Here is a 25,037-nt window from a genome sequence, read left to right as displayed (position 1 = left end):
TTGACTCACAGACGAAAAATGAAACATTTGAATTAAACTGACAAAATAGCCCAAACTACAGGGACTAAAATGTCATTTAACTCAAATAATAATAATAATTAATCCCATAACTTAAAAAAAAAATCCCATAAACTTTTATCTGGATTTTATTTAATTAAAAATTACTGAAATCCAAGATTTAAAAGCTCATCATCTTCTGTCATCTCTTCAAATATTCTTACACCAGAGGATTTGCCCAAACCACACTGTCTCCCTCTCTCTCCTCTTCCTATTAATTTATATTATTATTCCCATCAATCCCAACTACAAATTCCATTTCTTTTCATTATTATACACAAACCAGTGGGGAATAACCAAGAAAATGTGAACCTTTTTCACCAACAATACCTTCCCTCTATTCTTAATATTATTATTTTTCACAGATCTCCTTTTTCATATTAATGCTGAACCCAATTTTCATTCTTTTCAATTTCCATAACTTTGTTTTGTTTTTTATAATCATTTTCTACAATCTCTTTGATTTGTGAGTGTTTAGAAATCTTGAATCTACTTGGGATTGATGTTTGATGGATCCAATTTTAATCAATTAGTTATCTGATCATTGTCAAGATAAGGTAAACATTTGCAAGTTTTAATCTTTTTCATACCCACATTTTGAATTATTAAATTTGGTTTAAATTCAAGAAATCTTTCAACTTTTGATTGATTTAATGTAGAATTGAATTATATGGCAATTCAACATGGGATTGTGGAGAAGAGTGAATCTGAGTTTGGAAAGCTCTTCATTGGTGGGATTTCTTGGGATACTGATGAGGGTAGATTGAAAGAGTATTTTAGTAGCTATGGTGAAGTGATTGAGGCTGTGATCATGCGAGATCGGATAACGGGTCGGGCTCGTGGATTCGGGTTTGTGGTTTTTGCTGATCCTGTTGTTGCTGAGAAGGTTGTGTTGGAGAAACATATGATCAATGGTCGAACGGTAAGCTTGTTTAAAGTTTTCGACCCTAGTTTACATTAGGGGTCTGCTAAATGTACCCCGGTATGCTAAACATACCCCTATTGAGTTAAGGTAGAGATATAAAATGACTGATTTAGTTGAGGGAGGGGTACGTTTAGCACAACGCTGCTTTACAGTATCAATGTTTGAATGTGAATGAACTAAGTGGTTCATAAGTTCATTGTCTTTCAGGTTGAAGCAAAGAAGGCTGTCCCAAGGGAAGACTATAACGGGCTGAACCGAAGCAATGGTGGTATTCAAGGGTCACCGGGCCCGGGTGTGCGTACGAAGAAGATATTTGTAGGCGGTTTAGCATCTACGGTAACCGAGAGTGATTTCAAAAAATATTTTGAGCAGTTTGGTGATATTACGGATGTTGTGGTGATGTATGATCACAACACTCAAAGGCCAAGAGGTTTCGGTTTCATCACATTTGATTCGGAAGAAGAAGTTGATCGCGTGTTAATCAAGACGTTTCATGAACTTAATGGTAAAATGGTCGAGGTTAAACGGGCGGTCCCAAAAGAGTTATCACCAGCCCGTAACCAGAGCCCGTTGGTTGGGTTTAACTACGGGTTAACCCGGCCCAACACGTTGGTTACTAGTACCTACCCACAAGGTTATAGTATGAGCCCGAATGGAGGTTATGGAGTTCGAACCGATAGTCGGCTTAGTCCGATTGGTGGGGGACGAACTGGGTTCTCTCCATTCGGGTCATCTGGTTATGGTTCGGGTATAAATCTTGAGCCGGATTTCAGCCCGGGTGCGTTTGGAACCATCCCTAACAATATCGGGTACGGGCGAGTTTTAAGCCCGCAGTTTAATGGAAACCCAAGTAGGTTTATTAGCCCTATTGGATATAATCAAAGCAGCGTCAGAAACGAATCGTTTATCGGTTCATCAACCCGAAACGTGTGGGGCAACAGCGGGCTCACAAGCCCGGGTGGGTCGGGTGCTTATTTGGGTTCAGGAACTAGTGGTTTTGGAGTATTTGGAAATGGGCCCAATTGGGGTTCATCTCCTATACCTACTCAAGGTGGAATGAGCTCTTCTGGGCCTTTTGGTTATAATAATAGTGGAAGTATTGGACCCATAGGGGGCCATGAAAACAATAATGGGCTAGCAATTGGACGAAACGGGCCTAGTATAAGCCATGAAGGGTCTTATGGTAACTTGTACCGTAGCGGTTCAATGTACGGTGACCCAAGTTGGCAGTCTTCACCTACTGATCTAGACGGGCCGGGTCCGGGCCCGGGTTCATTCAGTTATGTGCTAGACAATTCAGAAGATGTTGGAAACTATAGCATTACAAATAGACAAACTAATAGTGGTATGTAATAACTTTTAAATTAAAAGAATATTTTCTATAATATTTTCAAGATTTGCATTATTAACTTTTTCTTGGTGAATATTGTAGGGATTGCTACATAGAAGTTTTCAAGATTTACATACAAGAAGGTAACAAATAGGAAGAACCCTAGATAATCCTATTTAGTACAATACAACACATAGATTTCATGATTTAAAAGGGTATTTGGTGTCAAGTTTTGTTTCAATTGACCTTAGGCTTCCGAAAGGACAACGGTTGATGTGCGTCTTTTGAATGAGGGTCGTTAAATTAGACCAAATAATTTGCATTTCTGTTTTGGGTTATTCGGTTCGGGTTTCATTTGTTGTCGAGTTGTTGTAACATCGGGCAAGGTTGCCCTTACTTGATCTTCGTTTCGACGATGTATTTCGATTTTGATTACAAAGTGTGAAAGATTGGATACTTGAGTTAATAAGTTTATTAAAATAAACATTTTTATTTTGTGGTGATGTATAATGAAATGAAATAATAAACATTTTTATTTTGTGGTGATGTATAATGAAATGAAATAATAAACATTGGTCCCATTTATTGATACTAAGAATATAACAATTGGGCCCGTAAAATAAACAATAACATGAATCAATTCCATTTGTTCTTGGGTCCACATCAAGTAGATAATAAGATCCATACTCGTTTTTCTGCACACCATATAAATATGATTTCGCGAATCAATATTTTAAAGGGTCGTACTATATTCACCACCTTTTAAATTATGTGATCATTTTCTTAATTCTTTTTAATTAATATTTTATGTAAATTGAAATATACTGTTATGTTTTTATTTTAAGGAAAATTGGTATTTAATAAACCAAGCTTTAACCAGTTGGTAAATAATAATCCAATCTACAGAATTGGTATATAATAATCCTACCTATCAATATTTTGGTACTCAATGAACTTCTGTTAATTTTTTTTAACTGAAGTTAGTTTTTATGTTTTATTTATTACACAAACAGTCCCTGTAGTTGTAATTTACTAGTTTTAACTATTTTATGAAACAAAAAAACCAAACGAAAATCCTCCTTTTCCTCGATTTGAGGTTTATAAAATAGTTAAAACTAGTAAATTACAACTACAGGGACTATTTGTGTAATAAATAAAACTTAAAAACTAACTTCAGTTAAAAAAATTAACGAAAGTTTATTGAGTACCAACATGTTGATAGGTAGGATTATTATATACCAATTCTGTAGGTTGGATTATTATTTACCAACTGGTTAAAGCTTGGTTTATTAAATACCAATTTTCCTTCCTTATTTTAATTATATATTGATCTAATTTTTTCAAAACTATGGTGTACCCAATAATATAATCTATATTGGATAACTTGGTTTATGATCAAATTTATATCAATGTACAGATAAAATCGTATCCTAGCGGCATACGCGAATTTATATACCACATTAAAAAAGAAAATGAAGTTATATATAAACAATAAAGAATTTATATAACACGTTGTAAAAGAAAACTAAACTTATATATGAAGAAGAAATAGAAAATGAACGTAGTTGGTATCTACAAGAAAGATCAACCAACAAGAAAAATCGAAAATAACTAAAATGATCATTTTTCATTAAATAAATCATGCCTTTCGAGTTTCGTAGATGTCACAGTTGCGGGGATAGCTCAGTTGGGAGAGCGTCAGACTGAAGATCTGAAGGTCACGTGTTCGATCCACGTTCACCGCATATTTTTCTTTTTACTTTTACTTCCCAATTTATTCATAAGAACTCACAGTTCGCATGATTTCCTTTCACATTCATGATTTATGATATTTAATGCAAACTAGTGAGAGTTGCATCATACAAAAATTTACATCATAATGAATCTTAAGAAATACAAAAGCAAACTTTAAAAATCGTTCAGAAAATAAAACGTATAAGGAAAAAAAAATTATATTAATACTTGGATAAAAATAACGCAACGGCACACCTGAGACTTTATAAAAATTGTATCTTTAAAAATATAATAGAGAAACAAAAGTTGCTCAAAATGTCGGTTCCGATACTGATGTTGTTCAAAGAAAATGAACGTATTCTTATTTGCTTATCAATCGATTACCATAGGCATGGTCTTAAATTTGATTGTGTTGATGCATTATGAGAACTAGTATTTCTAAGAACTAATTATTAATTTTTAATAAATGTGTAAACGGACATAGATGAACAATCGTAAACGAAAATAGACCAGGACGTGTTTATCTCATTTGCTTTTTATACTTTTGGTTTCTTGGCGCCAGATGTTGTGGACCTACTTAGCCGAGTTCAAAGGGTCCCGCATAGTAATGTTTTGATCGCGAGATCTATGGACGTAGTTTCTAAAAGACTTAGTTTTGATATTCAAAAAAGGGTAGCGGCGCAGCTTATTACCCGTTTACCATCTATCTCGATGTAAATTCATGGTGAATAAGTTTGAAACAAAAAAAAAATAAGTTGAACGAAAGCAACATCGTTTCATGTTTGTTTGTTTAATTAAACGAACAAAATTTTTGTTTATATCTATTCATTTATATATTAAATAAAAATAACATAAATTAACTTTCTACTAAACGGTTCATGTCAGTTGTCACCCAGTAATATTACACTCACGTAAACAAATTAAAGTCGAGTTAACATCCAGGGCGGATTTACCTTTTTCATCACAGGAAAATCAATTGTTAATGGAGTTTTCTTTTTCATAAAAAAGGCTAAAAATAAAGACTAAGAAATTTCACAAATGAGAAGCTATCAAAAGTTTTGATAATACATGATAAATATGGAGGATGAAATGATAGGCCTAAATGGCTAAATCCCCTATCAATAAGATATATTTAATGGCTTAGAGTATACGGAGCGAGAGGTCTTAAAAAGAGGCGTGAAGCGACCTGTGGCAGCCACATCAACAACCTGAAGTCGTGGACCTCAGAGAGTCAGAGTATAACTCGAACAATCAAGTTAATTGAGGACATATGAGACTAAGTATCAAAAGATACCGACACATCTTTACTGCACACTTTCAAGACCTAAATCTCATACGAGACATGTTTTGTGGAAAAAGGATGATCAGAATCATCCTTGAGATGGTGATCGCCGATATCTTTCGGTCGTTTGTTGGTGTGACGGTTGTACATGTTCTTTTGAAAAAACCTATTAGAGGCATGCATAATTATTTAAAGAATTTATATGTCATTCTACTAACTTATTAATTTGGTAATTGCATGTCTTTTACTCGTTTATTATTACTTTCACAAAGTAATGATTCTTTACGCAATGGTAAAAGATAATATTACTGTTACTAATAGGAACAAATTCAATCTACATCCACCTTGTCCCCTTGTCTTCACCAATTCCAATTTTCTTTCTTGTAAAGTCGCCGATTATTGTGGTCCATTTTGTGACTTTTCCAAAATAATTCTAAAATTTAGTGGGACATTTTATTATGTGTCAAAGTGAACATATTTACTTTATATTATATATATGGGGAAAGTTATTGTACAAATAAAGTTAACGTACTAAACGTACAAACTGAAGGAAAAGACAAAAACACGCGGTGGCATTTTCATAATTATCTGCTTGTAGGGTAATTATCAAAATTAATTTACAAATGATAATGTAGAGTAATTTTAATCTTTTGTAGAGTAATAATTTTGTAAAATGTTCTTGTAAAGTAATTTTAATCAAAACACTATACCTAACAAAAAAAAAACCCAAAAAACCTACCCCCCCCCCCCACAAAAACCTAAAAAAAAACCTAATCTCCCCACCCCAACCCACCCACCCACCCAATCTAAAAGTTAAAAACTAAACCATAAAGCTAAACTCCATAACTAAATGCTAAAATTTTTTTACAAAATTACTCTACATGATCATTTGTAGAGTAATTTTGAATTATATGTTATTTGATAAACTTGCAGGGTAATTTTGATTTACTTGTAGAGTAATTTTGATAATTACCCTACAAGATCAAAGTTACTTTACAAAACATTTTACAAAATTACTCTATAAAAGATCAAAATTACTCTACAGAATCATTTGTAGAGTAATTTTGATAGTGTCTAATAATTAAGAAAATGTCACCGCATGTTTTTGTCTTTTCCTTCAGTTTGTACGTTTTGTACGTTAACTTTATTTGTATTTGATCTTTTGCCTATATATATTTAGGTCTACGTTTAAAATTTATAGTTTAATACGTATAGCTAATCAACTTTCAAATTATTTTATTTTTACTAAATAATCATGTTGATTTTGTTGCATTCAGATATAATATATGAGATATTTATAAATTTTATGACAATCGAACAAGAGAGTATGATTTGTACTAAATTCCAATAATAAGTATAAATGTGTATAGATCATTTTAAGTTTTATCAGCCTATTTATACCCTTAAATTTTTGTTATTAGAAATAAAAGTATATAATCTCGTATAGTATAAGAAAAAAACCAGTACGTCTTTTTCTCTTAAAATCGTAACACCCCTTCTGTCTTACTTTTCAACCGTTGGTTAACTCATATTACCCGTCCATTTAATCATTTATAGATTCACTACTAGTAACACTTAAAATCCGTCCATAATTTATATAAATAAACACGACATGAGTTTAAGGCTATATGGATCAAACTTCACTTCACCATAAAGGCATAAACTCATGTCGTGTTCATAAGGAAAATCGGTCCATAATTTTGGTTTAATGGTTTCATTGGGTCACCAAAATTTTAATGGAATTGAGATCAAACTTCACCCTAACAATGATAAATCATTGTGTTGAATGTTGATGTGAGACCGTAACTAAACATATGATTGAATCACTTCACCTTCTAGCTTCGTCAATGTGGCTTTGATTACATTATCATTAACAACACAAGCATTTAATCTACCCAAACAAAACAAAACTAATATTCTTCAACTAATGATTGTGTCATATCCGGATCTTAAAGCAACAATTTGAACAATTATACCATGCTTCTTACCGTGATCCTTGACGTGTTTTATCATTTAACTCAGCCCGTCAATCCGTTTACAAGGATGTTCTTGAATGTCGTAAGACGGATGTACATGTGGTTCGAACATTTACCAACTCTCATTACTCAACCTCACAATATAAATACAAAATATATACTTAAAGGTTGTTTGGTAACTTCTGATTAAGATGTCTGAGCCATTAAGTGTTGGACCAGTAAGAAGAAGTCTGAACCATTAACAGCCAGTATAATGCTTAAACGTTCAAAGGCAAATGTCTGACCAATTCAGATTAGGCGTCTTAACCATTCAGACTCAATATAATGCTTAACCATTCAGAGTTAAATGTCGGAACCATTCAAACATCTGCTTGCGAATTAATAAACTGTCTGAACCATTAAGTGTTGAACCAGTAAAAGGTCTTTAACCATTAAGAGTCATTATTAAGAGCTAAACAAAGTAACACGTATTCAGTGGTAAACAAAGACTAAACTCCATAAACACCGAGGTTAAAACACATCGATCCATACATACATACATACATACATAAATTAAAAGAGTATTAATCACGGGTCTTTTTTATTCTAACCCCTAGTTTGTCTGTCACCTGTGAATCACAAACACTTTAAAAGAAAGCCCGACTCCCATAAAACACCCGACCCTGCGACCCATTGGGCGTCTGAATCTTCTGGTCCGAACCCGACTTCCCAGAATCCGGCCCCTCTTTCTCCACCACATCCAACGGGAGTTTCATCTTCGCCAACGATTCAGTAAACTGTTGCATACTCTTCATGTACAGATCCACAAAGTCCTGCTGCACCACTTTCTGATCAAAATCGGTGTTGATCGTCACAATCGGCTTCTTCACCAGATTCTCACTTTCAAGATCACCGTTCTTCGCGGGGTTTTCCTTTTCTTTCAGAGGCGAATCGTATTCTTGACTCGCACATTGAGATTCATTAGTTGACACACTTGTAGGTGGGGACTCGGGTTTTGGAACTTCAACCGTTTGTTCCACAATGTGTGGTTCGGTTTGATCATCGGTGTCGGATGAGACTAAACTCTCCGAGCTAAGACCATAGTACTCGCTCACCATCATATGGTTTTCGTTCGCAATCTTGGGATCCGGGAACTCAATCTTGTCGAATTCAGCTAGTTCCGACTCGGTGGCAACTCGTTCACCCGCAGGTGGCGGTGAGATCGCGATTACGTCAGGGGAGGCTCCGGTGTACGATAACGACAAGTGAACAAAACCGGACGGCGAGTGGAAAAGATCAGTGGAAGATAAAGTGAACTCGTTTTCTAACTTTCCGTTTTTTATCAGGATTTCGGACAAAGGGATCAAAGCAAACCCTAACAGTTGATCTTCAAGATAATTCCTCACCCTGCTCAACATGTATATTTCACACTTAAGTGAAGAATCAATCGTCGGAACATTGATTTGAAGGGTTTCGTTAAAAACCGGATTTTGACCACCACCATTGATGGTTTGAGTGGTGACTGACTTTTCAGGGTTGCTTGTGATGCAAATTTTGGCATAAACATCTTGCTTGTGGTATATGCATATGTTTTGAATGTCTCTAGCTTGGTGAATATGAACCTGAAGAACACCAAGAACTAATTCGGGCTCGGGTTTTTTCGTTGTGGGGTTCGGGTTTTTCGTGAAAAGATTGAGGTTCCGGTTTTCGGGTTCAGGATAGAGAGATGAGGCCTTGAATGGTGACACAACAGATTGTGGAGATTCCATGAAAACCTGCAAATTTTACTCAACTCATAGTTAACTTTCACAGAATTAAACAGCAAGAAGTTTAGATCATTGGGTTTCTGAACAAATATTAATCAAATTCATAACCCTAAACATTAAATTATAACCAATTATGAAAAGTTAAAAACTTTTGAATGATCAAGAAACAGCAGAATTTGGAGTCAAGTAACAAACTTTTTGCAGCAAGATTTCACAAAGAACAATTTAGTCAACAACCCAAGTCAACAAATCAGGCAAACATCATAAACCCATGTAAAAAAGCTAATTGAAAATCAAACCTGAAAAAGTAGAATAGCAAGAACCCTAATCTTGATCTCAAACCCCAACTCCAAATTAGTCAAAAAAAAAAAATGATCATAAACTCAAATTTCCAATAAATAAACAGAACCCATAACAATAAACTTAAAATCAAGAATCCAAGAGAGTAAAAATAGAACTTTGAATCAAAGATTCATAATCAAGAAAGTAGAAAGGGGAAAGTACAAAAGCATGAAGTATATAAGGAAAGTTGGGTGATTTTTTACCTTTTTTATGAGATTTTTTGATCCCAGAAAACCTGCACGCAATCAAGTTCGAGAAGCGAGAAGAAGGAATAATAATAATAATAAGGATAAACTGAGAAAGATAATATTGTCCCTTGAAAACAATTGATGGGTTTTCTGGAGTGTGTAGTAGTCTGTGAAAGCTTCTGCATTCGTGTGTCCCCATTTTTATAAGTTGCTTCCTACTTTATATTATTTTATTTATATTTATATATTAAAAACATGAATACCTTTCGAGTATTAGACCATGTGTAGTGGTAACAATTTATAATGCCCTCACCATGGGGCATTATGCGACACGTGGCATCCTAATCATACTTGGGCATTATAGCAAAAGTGGTGTAGTGGGCATAATGCCCTATAATACCCCTACCAATCATTAAACAAAAAAAAAAAAAACTATTTTCTCATTGGCTAGTCAAACCCATTCAAACCTTCCACAATTCATTTTAGGCGTTTTCATTAAGAGCATACGTAGTGCCCCTCATAGCGCCGCCATGGCGCCGGAAACACCATAACGCAGGGCGCTATGCCCAAAAAAAAATTGGAAGCGCGATGATTTTAGCGGCGTGATGGGGTGAATGTTTTTAATATTTGACCGTTGTCAAACGGTCATATTTAAAAAAAAATCAATTTTTTTTTTTTATTTTCACACTATAAATCATGGTTGTAAAACAAGGTTTCCAAGGCCGAGTACTTTCCGAGTAGTCGCTACAAGGTATGCTGCCGAGCCGACTTTCTCCAACTCCGCCTAATTACTCAGAATTGGTCAAACGCGGTCAAACTCGGCCAAAATCGGATCTAGTAAGTCAATTTGGGGCGAGTTTGACTTAAAAAATAATAAAACATAATTTATATGACTATCATATTAAATAATAAATATTATTTTCACGTATTTTGTTATAAATATTATTAAATTTATGTTATTAGACATATATTTAATTTCCGAAAACTAATTTCTTTATAATTTAACATGTCCGGGTACTCCCCGAGTACCCTCCGCCTATACCGAGTACTCTCAACTCCCTGGTTGACCGACTAGGGAGCGCCTAACGACTTTTGCAACCATGCTATAAATACATTCCAACTCTTCCATTTTTTTACAAATCAAACTCAAATATTCTCTCATTCTCTATATTTTTTTTAAAAAGTGTTGAAGCTACTCTCACCCTATTCAAAAAAATGGGTTCCCCGTCGGAAGACTCTTTCACCGAAATTTACCGAAAATTTTTTTCTCCCGAAGAAGACGCGGCCGAGGAAGAAGCGGTTACGAGTGCATGTACTTTTGTGATACAAGCATTTGAGCACATTCGGCCTACTCCCCCTCCACGACCCATCTTGCGACGCACCTATATCTTGCGAGATCGTGAAGCCGCGAACGAGCGTTTGATGAAAGACTATTTTGATGCGACACCGGTTCACGGACCGAATGTTTTTAGACGGCGTTTTCGGATGAGCCAAAGGTTATTTTTGCGCATTAATAATGATTTGGAAAATAGGTATGATTTCTTTAAGCAAAGAATGGACGCGCGAGGATATCTAGGCTTCACCTCAATTCAAAAGGTCACATCCACCTTACGCGTATTATCATACGGAAACACGTACGACATCAACGACGAGTACTTGAAGATGGCGGAGAAAACAACCCGAGATTGCTTGGAACATTTTTGCTATGGTAATTTTTATTGTCTTTTATTTATTTACTTTTATATATTTATTTTTTAGTAGCTTACTAGTAAAACTTTTATATATTAAATTATATTTTAGGTATATGCCAGTTATATGGAAAACGTTATTTGAGACACCCCACTTGGAACGACCTTCAACAAATATATGAGGTGCATCTAGAAAAGCATGGAATACCCGGCATGATTGGTAGCTTGGATTGTCGTCAATGGCGTTGGTATAATTGTCCAACCGCATGGCGAGGTCAACATACACGGGGTGATCAAAAAGGGCCAACTTTGGTATTACAAGCTGTTGCGTCATACGACCTTTGGGTTTGGTCGGCCTTCTTTGGTGTAGCCGGGTGTTTTAACGATATTAATACGTTAGAGGCTTCACCATTAATAGAGGGCTACATTTCTGGAACTATACCAAAGGCCGGTTTTCATGCAAACGGGAACGACTACGAGCATGGCTACTACTTGGCCGATGGTATCTACCCGGAGTATTCGATTATTGTTAAAACGTTTTCTGAAACGTTCGATGAAAAAAGAAAGTATTTTAAAAAATTACAAGAGTCTTCGAGAAAGGATATCGAGAGGTGTTTTGGGGTTCTACAGCAACGATGGCATTTTCTCAGAAATCCTTGTCGCATGTGGCATAAGGATAGAATACGAATGACCATGTATGCTTGCATCATTTTGCATAATATGATCATTGAGGATGATGGAAGAGCGATATGCCAAAACTATATTCCAGAAGATTTAGTCGAAGGAACCCAAGCAACAATGGAAGAGAGACTCGCAAATGCTCAGCTATTGCGATCTAGAGAAATACATAACACGTTGAAGGCGGATTTGGTTGAGCATGCTTGGGCGATTCGCCCAATTCGATTCAACAGTGATCACGACGAAGATTCCGAGGAAGAAGAGGTTGAGGAATTCGAAGACGGGAACTTTGAAGACGTAGGTTTGGATGCTGGAGAAAACGAAGAGGAAGAAGGAGAGAATGAAAATGAAACCGAAGAATAAATTTATTTTTTAGGTTTAATTTTTTTTCTTTAACTTTTTTTTTATTTTAATGTATTGTTTTTTATTTAATGGAATGTTTTTTAATTTTATAAAACTTAAAAATTAATTAAAAAAATTAAAATTAAATTAATTGAGCAATGATGACAAAGGGGCTTTATGACTACGGCCTCAAATTGCATAACGCCCCATAAAGCCCCTTGCTGACGTGTCATGCCACATGTCGCATAACGCCCCCAAAAGGGCTTTATGACTACACATGGCCTAAAACGCCAAACCATTTTTTTTGCCCTATAATGCCCTATGTAATGGGGAAGGGGGCGTTTTTTTGCCCTATAATGCCCTATAATGCCCCACTACACATGGTCTTAATATTTTTATGTCGTTTAGCTTTTTGTCATTAGATATACTGTTACATATTTTAGCAACAATAATAGTAATCATACTTATTACACCATGTGTAGTGGGCTTGATTTTTTTCAAAAAAAAGCCCCCAAACACGCTCAATCATGCCCCACCTCCATCCTAACGGGCGTTTCCTAGCGTTTTTTTTTTTCTAAAAAAGCCCCCCGGCGTTTTTTAAATCACGCCAAACATCCAATTGTTTGGCCAATCACATGCATTCTTTCCTATGCTTGCCCAATACCATTTTTTGGATGTTTTTTTTATTTAATTGCTTAACACCCTTTTTTAATATAATGCCCACATCCCCACTACACCCATTTTAGAAAAACGTCCAACAATGCCCCTTGCTGACTGTACTGCCACATGGCGGAAAACGACCAAGGGTATGAGCTTTATTCACCAAAATCACGACACATGGTCTTAGACCGTGTGTAGTGGGGCGTGATTTATAAAATTTTAAAAAAAAAACGCCCTATAACGCCCCGGTAACCACTACACCCGGCGTTATTTTTCCAAAAAATTGAATCAGGCGTGATTATTAAAACACCATTTTGCATTGTTGGAGCTTTGACTTATGTTTGACCCACCAATGAGAAATCACTTTGTTTCTTTTTTTTTTTTTTTTTTTTTTAAGGATTGAAAGGGGCATTATTTGGGCATTATTACCACTACGCCACTTTTGCTATAATGCCCCCTTGCTGACTAGGACGCCACGTGTCAGATAATGCCCCATGGTGGGGGCATTATAAGGTGTTACCACTACACATGGTCTTAGAGTATTAACATTGGACCCTCTATATTTACGTGAGTGAGTTCTCTATATTATTTAGACTTTAGAGTCGTTGTGAGTGAGGCAGAAAAAAAATATTACTGTTTATTAGTAAAAAATTGATGAAAGCACTATTCAATTTTGAATTACCGATCGACCATTATACCACTTTCAACGCCAACTCTACAGTTAGACGGCCACTAATTTTCAGTTTCTTTGATACATTTACAAAACGAGTATTTTTTTTTTTTTTTGTCAAATAGACATATCATATATTTTATTTACTATAATATAATAATTTCAATTATAATTCATTCAAAATTTATTTTTTTGACGGTTTTCTATTCAAATCCAATACTTCAAAAATTCTTAATGTAATGAAGAGTAAATTCTAGTTGATGTAATAAACATAATATTTAAAATATATGGGTAAAGATATAATAAAAAGTTTATTTAGGTAGGAATGTTAGAAAGTAATTTTGACAATCTATTTATTAATCAAGAGCTAAGATTAAATGAGTGAAATTGAAGAAAAAAAAATGAGGCACGTGGGTTTGTGTAAGGGCATTCTAGTAAATCCAAGCCAATAGTTTATCTCTCCTCCAATTCCTCTTATTTTTTAAACGTTAATAACTCTTTCATACGACATTATTTATTATATCAATTGCACCCAAAAAAACGAGCGTTTTATCTTTAAAACGAGTATACTATTGCTATATTTTTGAAAAATTTTTCGAAAACCCAGTTGCGTAAAACGCAATGGACAAAAAGCGTAAAAAATGACCTTTTTCTAAAACGCAATGGCGGGAAAACACAAAGAAATGTCTTTTTTCTAAAGCGCAATTGCCTAAAAACACAAAATAAAGTGTTTTTTCTAAAACGTAATGGACTGAAAACACATAAAAATGTCTTTTTAAAAAAAACACAATGACCTAAAAACACAAAAGAAATTGTTCTTTCTAAAACACATTGGACCAAAAAACACATAAAAATGTGTTTTCCTAAAACGCAATAGATAAAAACACAAAAGAAAATGTTTTTTTTTCTAAAACGCAATGGACTAAATACACATAAAATGTATTTACCTAAAACGCAATGAACTAAAAATACAATAAATGTGTTGTCTCTAAAACCCAATAAACTGAAAATACAAAAAAAGACAGTGTTTTTTCATTACTTTGTAAAACGCAATGACTTAATTCAAAAACTCAGATCGTAAAAATGAAATTTAAAAATTTCTTACATAGATCGAAGCCCGATTCCTTCATATTTCTTCAACGATTGACAAAATTTGAATGTTAGAAACACTTATCAGCGATCGAATTGAAAGAACCGAGTGATTCGCTTCAAAATCACGAGAAAAAAATAAGATATTGTATGAAATTTAAACTGGGTTTCTTCAAAAAAGTTGAATAACACGTTGATTGGGTGTTTGAAACATTGATTGGTGACGAAAATCGCACTATAATGTAGTGATTATTGAGATAGAAAGTGAAGAAAATGTTGAAGAATGTGGGTTTTGAAAATGGTGTGTTTTAAAGTTACAGAGAGAAGAATAGAGAATATTAGATAAAATTGACTAAAATACTCTTTATTTTTATTTTAAATTTTGTCACATATCATAATTTTATTGTTTTTTATTTTTTCTAACTAAAATAAACTTTCTATTTAATTCTGTATCTAAAATATAATTAGCAGCCATTACTATGATAAATACATATATATAAAGATTAATCACAACTCACTTGGTTTTATTGGTTGTTTGAAATAAATTTACCGGGGTAATCCTTAAAAAAAAAAATAAATTAAAAAAAAAACTTTTTTGAGATTAAAAAAAACATTAGAAAAAGAAACAATAAAACTGTTATTAACGGTAACCTAACGGCTGTGAGCATCATTATTTTTAGTTTATGTTAAAATAAGGGGGCTACTTTCTACACCCCCTCTATCTACTTTTTTCACTCCTCTCCTCTTACAGTTTTCCTCTCACAAGGGGGGGTATAATCAGGAAGATAGGGGGGTGTGTATAGAATTAGCCTAAAATAATCTAAATTTACCGTAAGGGACCCACAGCTACGCATGTGATGACGTGGGTGGGAGCTGAATCAGGTGAGTGCGACCACAGTGTATGCAGCCTAGGACAGTGGGTCTCATTTTGTTCTTTAATCAAGTTAGCCCCAGACAGATTTGTAATTGTCATTGAGGCCCACCAACTTTTTGAAACTGTTCATATGGGACCCCTTGAGTTCTAGTATTGTTTTTCAGTTCTTTGTCGGTGGAATGTTCAATTGACATTTTTAATTTTTTAGTTTTTTATTTGTTTTTCAGTTATTTGTCGGTGGAATGTTCAATTCACATTTTTTTTAATTTTTTAATAATAATATATGAAAACCAACGTTTCTAGAACCGGACCAAATGTAAGAACCGTCCAATCGGTTAAATCTGAAAAAATATATAAAAAACGGTCCAACCCTTACAAAAACCGGTCCAATCGGCTGGTTTCCCGATCCAACCGCCAGGTCGCCGGTTCAACTCCAGTTCAATGTATTTTCGGCCCAATACCATGACCCGGACCGGCTCAACCTCCGGTCCGATCCAAGTCTGAAAACACTGTACAAAACTTGAAAACTCATCTTTAACTAATTAAAGATTGTTATGGATATCTTTTACCAATATTAAATGTACAATAACAATGATATAATTCATTTTTTTTACAATCATAATGTATAAACTTGCTTTATAACGTAATCTTGAATGAATCCGGATTTCAAAAATCGAAAATCAATCCAATTTTGATTGTCGTTGTTGCATATACAAAGCAACACAACCCAATAATCTTTGTTGTGAACATGACTTAGAGGCTGTTTGTTTGAGCTTTTAATAAGCTCTTAATGGTTTAGACTTCATACCAATTCAACACTTAATGGTTCAGACTGTTTGTTTCGTAAGTAGATGTCTGAATGGTTCAGACATATGCCTCTGAATGGTTACGCATTATACTGAGTCTGAATGGTTAAGACCTTTTATCTGAATTGGTCAGACATTTGTCTCTAAATGGTTAAGCATTATACTGACTCTTAATGGTTCAGGTATCTTAATGGTTCAGACATCTTACTGGTTCAACACTTACCCATTCAGAAGTTGTCAAACAGCCCATTAGGGCTTGATGAAACAATGGTTAACCGGGCAGGGTTAACACACTGGTCTCGTCAAGAAGGGTTAATCCTTTCCTCTCGAGGATCGCTGGCTGGATCACCGGTGGTTGATCTCCTGCACAAGGAAACAAGCCGTGACTCGTAACAAGGAGGATGGGGTGGGGGGTGCTCCTTGTTACCACTCTCCGGCGTGAGAATCAGTAGTTTGCTTGGGAAGCAAAGTAAGATAGTAGTAGTAGTGAGAGAGTTGTGAGAAGATACCTCAAACCTGGTTTGGGGTTGGTATTTATAGCCGAGGAGTGAAGGAGGATGATGATGGATGGACTGACGACGTGCTGCACCCTTTCAGGTGTGTCAGGCTCGTCGGTTATGGAGGTTACGCCACGTCAGTCCATTGCTTACGTAGCTCTGACAGGTAACTGCCATTGGTGCCACTTGCACTGTGGTGTCAGTACCACTTGCTTGAGTACATAGGATGCGGTGCAAGCCGCATCGCTACGTGCGGTAACATCTGAAGTTACCGCGTCTCCTACTTGTGATCAAGGAATACGCGAGATGCGGTGCTAGCCGCATCGTCGTCTTGCCTGCATCCCTTGTCGTGACGAAAATGTCCGTACGGTGCGGTGTCAGCCGTACCGCTACGTTCATCTTCTTCTATGCCTAAGGTAAGGCTTTCCTGTATTGATAAAAGTGTTCACTGGATGCGGTGCGATGCCGCATCGCTGTGAATACTTCCGTTTTCATACACCAGATGTGATGCTATGTCGCATCACTCTACCGTTCTCATGTCCCATGTAAGTCCTCCTTTGTTACTAGATAGATTGGATTCAACCCTTGTGTCGATGCGTTCCCGCATGGGCACAAGTAGGTTGTTAGCTAGTGGGGGTTTTGATAAGGGTAATGGTCACTCGCGGTCGATGCTGACGCGAGATCTGGGACCATACCCCTTCAAGTCCCCCCAGTCTAGTGTTGCTGCCACATACAAGGTGTGTGTGGGAGGAGTACTGGACTATGGTGTTTGGAAGGTAGTTTGGAGTCTGGAGAAGATCCTAGACCATGTGTGGTCTTTTCTGTATTTAAATCAAGCTGGAGGTCTGGAAGGGTCATCTGACGCCTCTTCCGTATCGGTGAAGGAATCTTCGTCTGATGCGAGATTCTCAGCCGATTTATGTCACCAGGTGGCTTGCCACCTGTTGTTGTGCCGAAGGTCTCTTGGAGACCTTGTTAGTAATGCTGCACAAACTTCGAACCAACCTCTGAGATGGTGGTTCGAAGGTATGTGGAGGTTTCCCATCCTTTAAAGGTGGTCTTTTCTTCATACCAATTGTTGAATTGGTGCATGAAGAAGAAAAGAAACTTTTGGACCAATCTTTGATACTGGGATCAAGAGTTGTTGATGCTTGCAAGTGCTTTGCTCAAGCTCTATGTTCAGCATCTAGTTATGAGACGACGATCCCTTTTTTGTTGGGTTTTCGTGTTTTATCGTCATAGCTCTCTAGTAACCGCACGTTCTTTGCGGTTACCTCGTTGCGTCATTGTTGGCCATGTTTGGTCGAACAATGTATATTCATACTATGGGTAAATAAACATGGTCATAGGCAAGGGTATGCCCACCATTGTTTATTCTATGCGGCCCATAGTTGGGCTAACAAAGTCATAAGCAGACTTGTTACCGCTGTTCGGACGCTTGTTGTTCGACGAGGGTTTATTTAGAGCGCTGTTCTGCGTTCGTTTTGGAGCCACTTACCTTCCCGCTCCAATACCGAGTTTGCCTTGCAGTAGCATTGTTCGGTGATGTGGAGTGAACTTGGCTCTTCCGTAGCAACCACTCTGCGGAAGCTATGGTTATGTCCGTAGCTCCTCGTGAGTGTCTGTGGTGTTGCATTACCACATTTGCTCGAAGCGGGTGTGGCTCGGATGTAGCTCTTGAAGGTTCAGGAGACAGGGTTGCTGATGTGCGTTCGCGTGCATTCCTTTCCTTCCTTTTGTTAAAGAAGGTGTTCATGTACCCTCTGCGGTTGTGAACCGGACAGGAGGGATTTGAAGCTTGAAGAGAATGAAGGCAATGCGGTTCCCCTGTGTCTGAGATGCGGTTCAGTCCAACGGCTAGCGCTGGTTCTGAGCATCTGACACACCTGAACGGGCTCGTGTGTGTCGTGTCCGCATATTCCACGTGTGCTCGTGGGTAGTGCGGATAGGTATTATACCCCCTTATAGTGTAGAGATATATATTTTTAACTATTTTTAGGGGTATGTTAAAAAACAACATGCGGTATGGGTTATGGTGCGGTATACCAGAGAAACCGCATGCCGCTTATAATTGGATAATGTAGTCGCTTTTTGTTGCATACGTGGCTGGACGCACGTGTGAGTTGGTGGAAGTTGGTGAGATCTTCCTGGCATGTGCTGAAATGAAAGGACGTTTGCACTGCCCGAGGCATTAAATGCACTGTAGCGAAGAGTGTAAACGTCTCTTGTGTCAGGCGCGTGGGGGGCCACGCGCGCGTGATAACCGTCAGCGGAAACGGCGCTCGACACGTGGTGTCATACGATTTGCCCTTTTTGAACGTGATCATTTGATTTCTCCCTCCGCATTAATTGCGATGGGTATATAAGGGGAAACCGTTCGTGGTTTCCCCTCACTTGTTTGAAATTTTCAAAAATTTGCCGGTGAGAGAAACTTGTTCTTTGTCTTCTCCGACGAAATTCCTTGAAGTTCCAGTGAGGGTTTTGGTTTTTCTGTTCACCATCTTCTGTTTCTTTGATATTCTTGATGGCTGAACCATCTAATCCACACAATGTGGAGGGTGAAAACCCTGAACAACCGGTAGTTGTTGAAGAAGAAGAGGAGGGGGCTGCCGGTGGTGGATTACCGGCGTTAAAGTGGACCAGAAAAACCTTTGATCGTCTTATGCTTGACGTCCAAATGCCCCCTGAGTATGGGGCTCAGTATCCATCGGAGGGTGACACTGGTGCTGACGCTCCGGCTGGTTATGTGACCATGTGGGCCGACTTTTTTGGTGACTGTAATCTCCGGTTACCGTTGACGGTGTTCGTTGTGGATGTCTTGGAGTGGTACAAGGTCCACATTTCTCAAATGAGTCCGTTTGGTATGATTCGGATTCGGAATTTTGAGTTCACCTTCCGTGCTCTTGGTATAGAGCCTACCGTCGGAGATTTCCGACGGTTTTATCAGATGACTGTGTCATTGGGTTTCTTTTCTTTCCGTCAACGAGACGGTAGCCCCAAGCTGATGACTCCTCCCAAGGGGATGACGATGTGGAAAAAGAAATTCTTCTATGTCAAGGCTGCTGCCATTGTTGCAGATATGACGTTTCGGAACGTGACCGAGACGATCATAGGGGAGACCATTGCGATGCCCAGTTTGAAATCAGTGCAGTGGTTTCCGCAGCTTCAGACTATTGAGTCTGTGAAGCTGACCAACACGCAACTGTGGTTGTTGCGTATGATGTTGACGAGGAGGAACAAAAACTCGAGGCCCGTGGTGCGGGAGAAAAGCGGTGGTACGTACTTTTCATGTGTTTGAGTTCCCTATTCGTTTTTGCGGTACTGACTTTATGTTTGTTATCAGAGGATGCTCCCGCATGGAGGATGTTTGCCCCGGATTTTCTTGGTACGGTTGAGACCGTGGTTTGTGCGGATGGTGAGGAGGATCATAATGCTATCATCCGTAGTAACTTCCGGGTGCCTACTGAGGCCGCACTGGCAGTTGAGTTGCCGCCAGGCAAAGGTATAAATTGGAAGGTTTTTCACTTGTGATGATAATGTTGGTTTATTGATTCACCCTTTGGATTAATTTTATGCAGGTGATCTTGGGGCCTTAGGGGACCCCGATGCGAAAGGTGTGCCAAAGAGGCAAACTGTGAAGGGCGTGCGCTTTCGCCAAAAGAAGATAAAGGAGGTCACAACTGTGCCTCATCTGGTGCCGCAGGTGGCAGGTATCTCTCACTCCTCTTTTCGTCGACACAAGGATTATGTGATAGTATCTGATACCCTTGAGGGTTTGGGTACAGCCGCGGGGTCGCGTTCTGGTGCTGCGAAGAAGCAGGCAGAGGAGACGGCCGCGGGAGGGACAGCTGCGGGTCCCCCTGTGATTGGTGAGAAGAGAAAGCCAGAGCCGAAAGCTGCTGGTGGTGTTGAAACCAAACGTCGGAGACTGGTAACCAAAAGGTCTGCTCTGACGCAGAAAAAACCTGCGGTTGTTATTGGTAAGTGTATGCTAGCTTGTCTTAACTGTTATGTGTAACTTGTTTTGATAGCTATTTGACGTTGTTTTTTGCAGAGCCTCAAGATGAAGATTTTTCTATCTTTGATGCTCCGGAGTCGCCCCCGCGTGCCACGGATGCGGGTGCAACTGAAGTGCCATCGACACCCCCTGCCAAGGTGGTGTCGGAGTCGACGGTGCGGTCAGAGGGTACCGCAGAGAATGCTGCGACCCAGATTTTTGACACTGTTGACTCGTCCAACAATTTGATTTCTCCCAATGAGGGAGACAATGTGAGTGTGCGGTTTGCAGATACCGGGAAGCAACGGTCTGATGCCGAACCGGAAAAAACTGGCGCTGAAACGCGGCAGCATGATGCTGAGCCGCAGAAGTCTCCTGTTGATAAGGGTACCAGCTCGTCTGCCGGTGGTGCGGGGTACGATGGGCCTCCAATTCAGCCTGGGGAGTCTGAGTTGGAGTACTACTACCGCACCTATACCCAGGGTCGTAGTACTGTATATCACCGACCCCCCTGGACTGTTATGCAGGGGGATGATATTTCCAATGACCCGTCGGCATGCAAGGAGATTCTGGGTGGTCTAGGCACCCCTTTTGAAGTCGAGCGTGCCCGTGCCGCGCCCCGAGAGCTGCGTATTAACCAGCTTTCATCAATGCTGGTAGGGACTTCCATTGTGGCAAATGCCATTTTGGAAGATTATAAGGTGCTGGGCCGCCGCGAGGAAGAAACTGTTCGCATGCGGGCCGAGGCGGAGAAGTTGGTTGAGGCTGCTCGTGCGGGTGCGGAGCAGCTTAAGAAGGACAAGGCTGCTTTTGAGCAGCAGAAACAGACTTCTGAATGGGCTGCCGCTGCCCAGCTGAAACAGGTGCGTACCCTTGCTAAACTTCTTGCTGATGAGCGCAAGAGTTGGAATGAAAAAATGTCCAATGAGCGCAAGAAGTGGAATGCATCGTGGGCTAAGCAGAATGACATTCTGTTTCATGCTCGGCAGGAGCTGACAAATGCCAAGGCAGCGAATGCTACCTTGAGCCAGGAGAAGGCTGCGGCTGAGGCCATTTCTGTTAAAGCGCTGCAGGCGAAGGCCGACGCCCTGAAGGCGCTTGGAGAGGCCAAAGAAGCCGGGGCTCGTGCCTCAAAGGCCCTTGAAGAGGCCGCAGAGAAGGAGAGCCGTTCTTCCAAGGCTCTTGAAGAGGCGAATGCGGAGCGCATTCGTTTAGGCAAAGTTGTTGACAGTCTGCAGGTATGTTTCTTTAACTTTGTTGCTTTCGTCCTTTATTGTTGTGAAAATATTTATCGAGTGAACTGTTTGCTGTTTTTGTAACAGGCTGAGGTTCAGGCCCGGGAGGTCGCGGTTGCAGACCTTACTGCCCGCGTGTCTGTTGCGGAGAAACGGGCTGACGCTGCTGCTGAGGCCAAGGATGCCTTGGTGTCCTCTTTTAACCAGCTGGAAGCTGACCGTGAGTGGTTGCGGACTCACGGCATCGCGCGTGTAAGTATCCGTTGTCTTTGCATTTGCTTGGGTTAGTATCCAAGACTTATGATCCCTTTATTGCAGATTGTTGAGGCTATAATGAATGCCCCTGAGACCGCATCGGGTTTGGACCTGGTTAAGGAACGTGCGCGCGATGCTGGCTTCAAGGCTGGTTACAACCGCTGCATTGGTCATATCAATGTATGGCATCCGGGTTCCGTGATGTGGATACCGAAGGTCGTCTGAAAGCGGCCGTAGCCTCCTTTTATGACACGCCCCTTGCCTGTGTAGGGGAGCTGGACGATTGTTTGGAGGTTGCGGACTATGTTGACCGCTTGCGGATGCTTTATCCGGATGTGGAAGAGGAAGAACCCGCTGGTGGTGCCGGAGGAGATGCGGGGACCAGCGGTACAAAATAGGGTTTAGGTTGGCGAGTGCGCCTCCTTTTTGTATTCCTCTTGTATAGAATAGGAACTTTATGTAAATTCGCTAAGCATCATGTGGATACTTGAATTTTTTGAATATAAAGTTTCTTTGTTCAGTTTGTACAAGTGTTTTTAATTCTTGCATGTCTGAACGTATGTATGCGTAACTTTACCCATTTATGAACGGGGTCAAGTATACTCCATACTTTTGTTGTATGAGTATGCATCAATTCTGTTATTTACCGTGTGAGGGTTTTAGAATTGCTTAAGCTTTGTAAAAGCTTATATTACCGGAACTCTACCCATTTGTGAATGGGGTCAAGTGTACTCCATACCTTTGTCGTATGAGTCCGCGTCAATTCCATTGTTTGCCTTTTTGGGCTCAGGAATTGTGTCAAGTGTTTGACAAAACTTGTTTATCCGGCCGGATGAACATGCAAGTCTTTTTGCCTTTTGCTGGCCTATTACAATATTTGTGTGTGGTTACCACTTTGTATGGGTATCTCGAATGAAGATTTTGCCAATCTGTTTTTGGGATACCGCAAAGTGGAACACGCATTTGTAATAGTAATAACAAACAATAATGTATAAAATTGCGTATTTATTTATTTGCAAATGGCCTGCGGCCCGATAGGTTACATAGAGAAATGTAAGAACATGGCTTACATATAACAGCGTCGAAGCTGTTGTGCATTCCATGTGCGTGCGATAGGTTCGCCTTCTAGTGTTTGCAATCTGTACGCGCCTTTCCCTAAGACCTCTTTGATGAGGTAGGGTCCTTCCCACTTGGGGGCGAGTTTGCCTGGGCGCTCGGCATTAGATGCCTCATTGTCGCGTAGGACGTAGTCTCCTGGGTTGAAAGTACAAACGCGGACGCGCGCGTTGTAGTACTTTTCAAGTTTGGATTTATATTTGGCCTCATTGATGGCTGCGTTTTCGCGCCTTTCTTCCAAGAGGTCCAAATCGATCATGCGTTCCATGTTGTTGTCTAGTTTTTCAATAGCCAACATTCTAGGAGAGGGGAGACCTACTTCTGCGGGGATCACCGCTTCTGAACCGTAGACTAGGCTGAAGGGTGTTTCCCCATTGCTTGTTTTTGGGCTTGTACGGTGAGCCCATAAGATACTTGGGAGTTCATCGACCCAGCCACGCTTGGTCGTTCCCAACCGTGCCTTGATCCCTTCGACTAGGCTTTTATTGATACTCTCGACTTGGCCGTTCCCTTGCGGGTGTGCGACTGATGAGAATATGTGCTCAATATGTAGTTCCTCTAGCCATTTTTGAAATTCGTCGGCAGCGAAGTTGGTGCCGTTATCGGTGACAATGCACATTGGTAATCCGAAACGGCAGATGATGTGTTCCCAAATGAACTTTCTTGTTATCATAGCAGTGGTTGAGGCGAGTGGTTTTGCTTCTACCCATTTGGTGAAGTAATCAACCGCCACTATGATAAATTTAACCGCACCTGGAGCGTCAGGGAAAGGTCCCACAACGTCAATTGCCCATTTCTGAAAGGGCCATGCGGTTGTGACGGGGACTAAGTTGTTTTTTGGCCGCAAGGTTTTTGGAGCATGACGTTGACAGTCGATGCACTTGCGCAACTCTTTGACGGCGTCCAGGTGCATGCCGGGCCAGTAATACCCGGCATTCATGATTTTGGCCACTACCATGCGTGGTCCAGCGTGTATGCCACATATGCCCTCGTGTATCTCTCGAATGAGGTATGTGGCATCCTGGGGGTTGACGCATCGTAGTAGTGGCCCGAGGTATGATTTGCGGTATAAGATACCATCTCCCATTTGATAATGGCACGCTTTGTATTGTAGTTTGCGTGCTTCTGATTTGCTTTCGGGAGTCACACCTGATTGTAGATATGCGATAATTGGTGTCATCCATGATGTTGAACCGTATTGAATGACGTTGACTTGGCGCAGGGGTACCGAAGGATTTTGCAGGATTTCGATGCGTATCTCCTTTGCCAAGTGTTGGAAGCTGGTAGATGCAAGTTTTGATAGTGCATCTGCGGACTTGTTTTCGCTTCGATTAATATGGCGAATATTGAACGAAGTGAATTTGGATTTTAGTTGCAGGACTTGCTCGAGGTAGAGGATCATGATATCCCCCTTTGCGGCATAGTCGCCGCGTACTTGGCCTGCAACTAATAAAGAGTCGACGTGGGCTTGCAGATGTTGCACGCCGATTTTGACTGCTAAACGTAGCCCCGCTAACAGAGCCTCATATTCTGCCTCGTTGTTTGTGCTTT

The 25,037-nt window shown here is 39.4% G+C and overlaps 2 protein-coding genes and 1 non-coding gene across 3 annotated transcripts; 2 read left to right on the top strand and 1 right to left on the bottom strand.

Moving 5' to 3' along the window:
* The first annotated feature begins 221 nt into the window (after positions 1-221).
* LOC110941559 (heterogeneous nuclear ribonucleoprotein 1) lies at positions 222-2,851 on the top strand. The gene is made up of 4 exons (XM_022183199.2): positions 222-614; positions 717-979; positions 1,190-2,327; positions 2,415-2,851. The coding sequence occupies exons 2-4, from the start codon at positions 728-730 to the stop codon at positions 2,426-2,428; spliced, it is 1,404 nt and encodes a 467-aa protein (XP_022038891.1). The 5' UTR covers positions 222-614; positions 717-727; the 3' UTR covers positions 2,429-2,851.
* A 1,133-nt stretch (positions 2,852-3,984) lies between these two features.
* On the top strand, positions 3,985-4,057 carry TRNAF-GAA. The gene has a single exon. It is a non-coding gene; the product is annotated as a tRNA-Phe (tRNA).
* Positions 4,058-7,709: 3,652 nt separating this feature from the next.
* On the bottom strand, positions 7,710-9,779 carry LOC110941558. Its single transcript, XM_035990282.1, has 2 exons — positions 9,595-9,779; positions 7,710-9,058 (listed from the first exon to the last, which is right to left on the bottom strand). Exon 2 carries the CDS (start codon positions 9,050-9,052, stop codon positions 7,931-7,933), a length of 1,122 nt encoding a protein of 373 aa, XP_035846175.1. The 5' UTR covers positions 9,053-9,058; positions 9,595-9,779; the 3' UTR covers positions 7,710-7,930.
* Positions 9,780-25,037: the final 15,258 nt, after the last annotated feature.

This window comes from Helianthus annuus, chromosome 5 (genome assembly GCF_002127325.2).
Source record: "Helianthus annuus cultivar XRQ/B chromosome 5, HanXRQr2.0-SUNRISE, whole genome shotgun sequence".
In the NCBI taxonomy this organism is placed as follows: Eukaryota; Viridiplantae; Streptophyta; class Magnoliopsida; order Asterales; family Asteraceae; genus Helianthus; species Helianthus annuus.
This window is presented reverse-complemented; position numbering and strand designations above follow the sequence as displayed.

Coding starts and splice junctions, on each gene's coding strand:
- LOC110941559 (XM_022183199.2), top strand. CDS start 728: ATGGCAATTCAACATGGGATTGTGGAGAAGAGTGAATCTGAGTTTGGA. Junction 980..1,189: donor ATATGATCAATGGTCGAACG/GTAAGCTTGTTT, acceptor ATTGTCTTTCAG/GTTGAAGCAAAGAAGGCTGT.
- LOC110941558 (XM_035990282.1), bottom strand. CDS start 9,052: ATGGAATCTCCACAATCTGTTGTGTCACCATTCAAGGCCTCATCTCTC.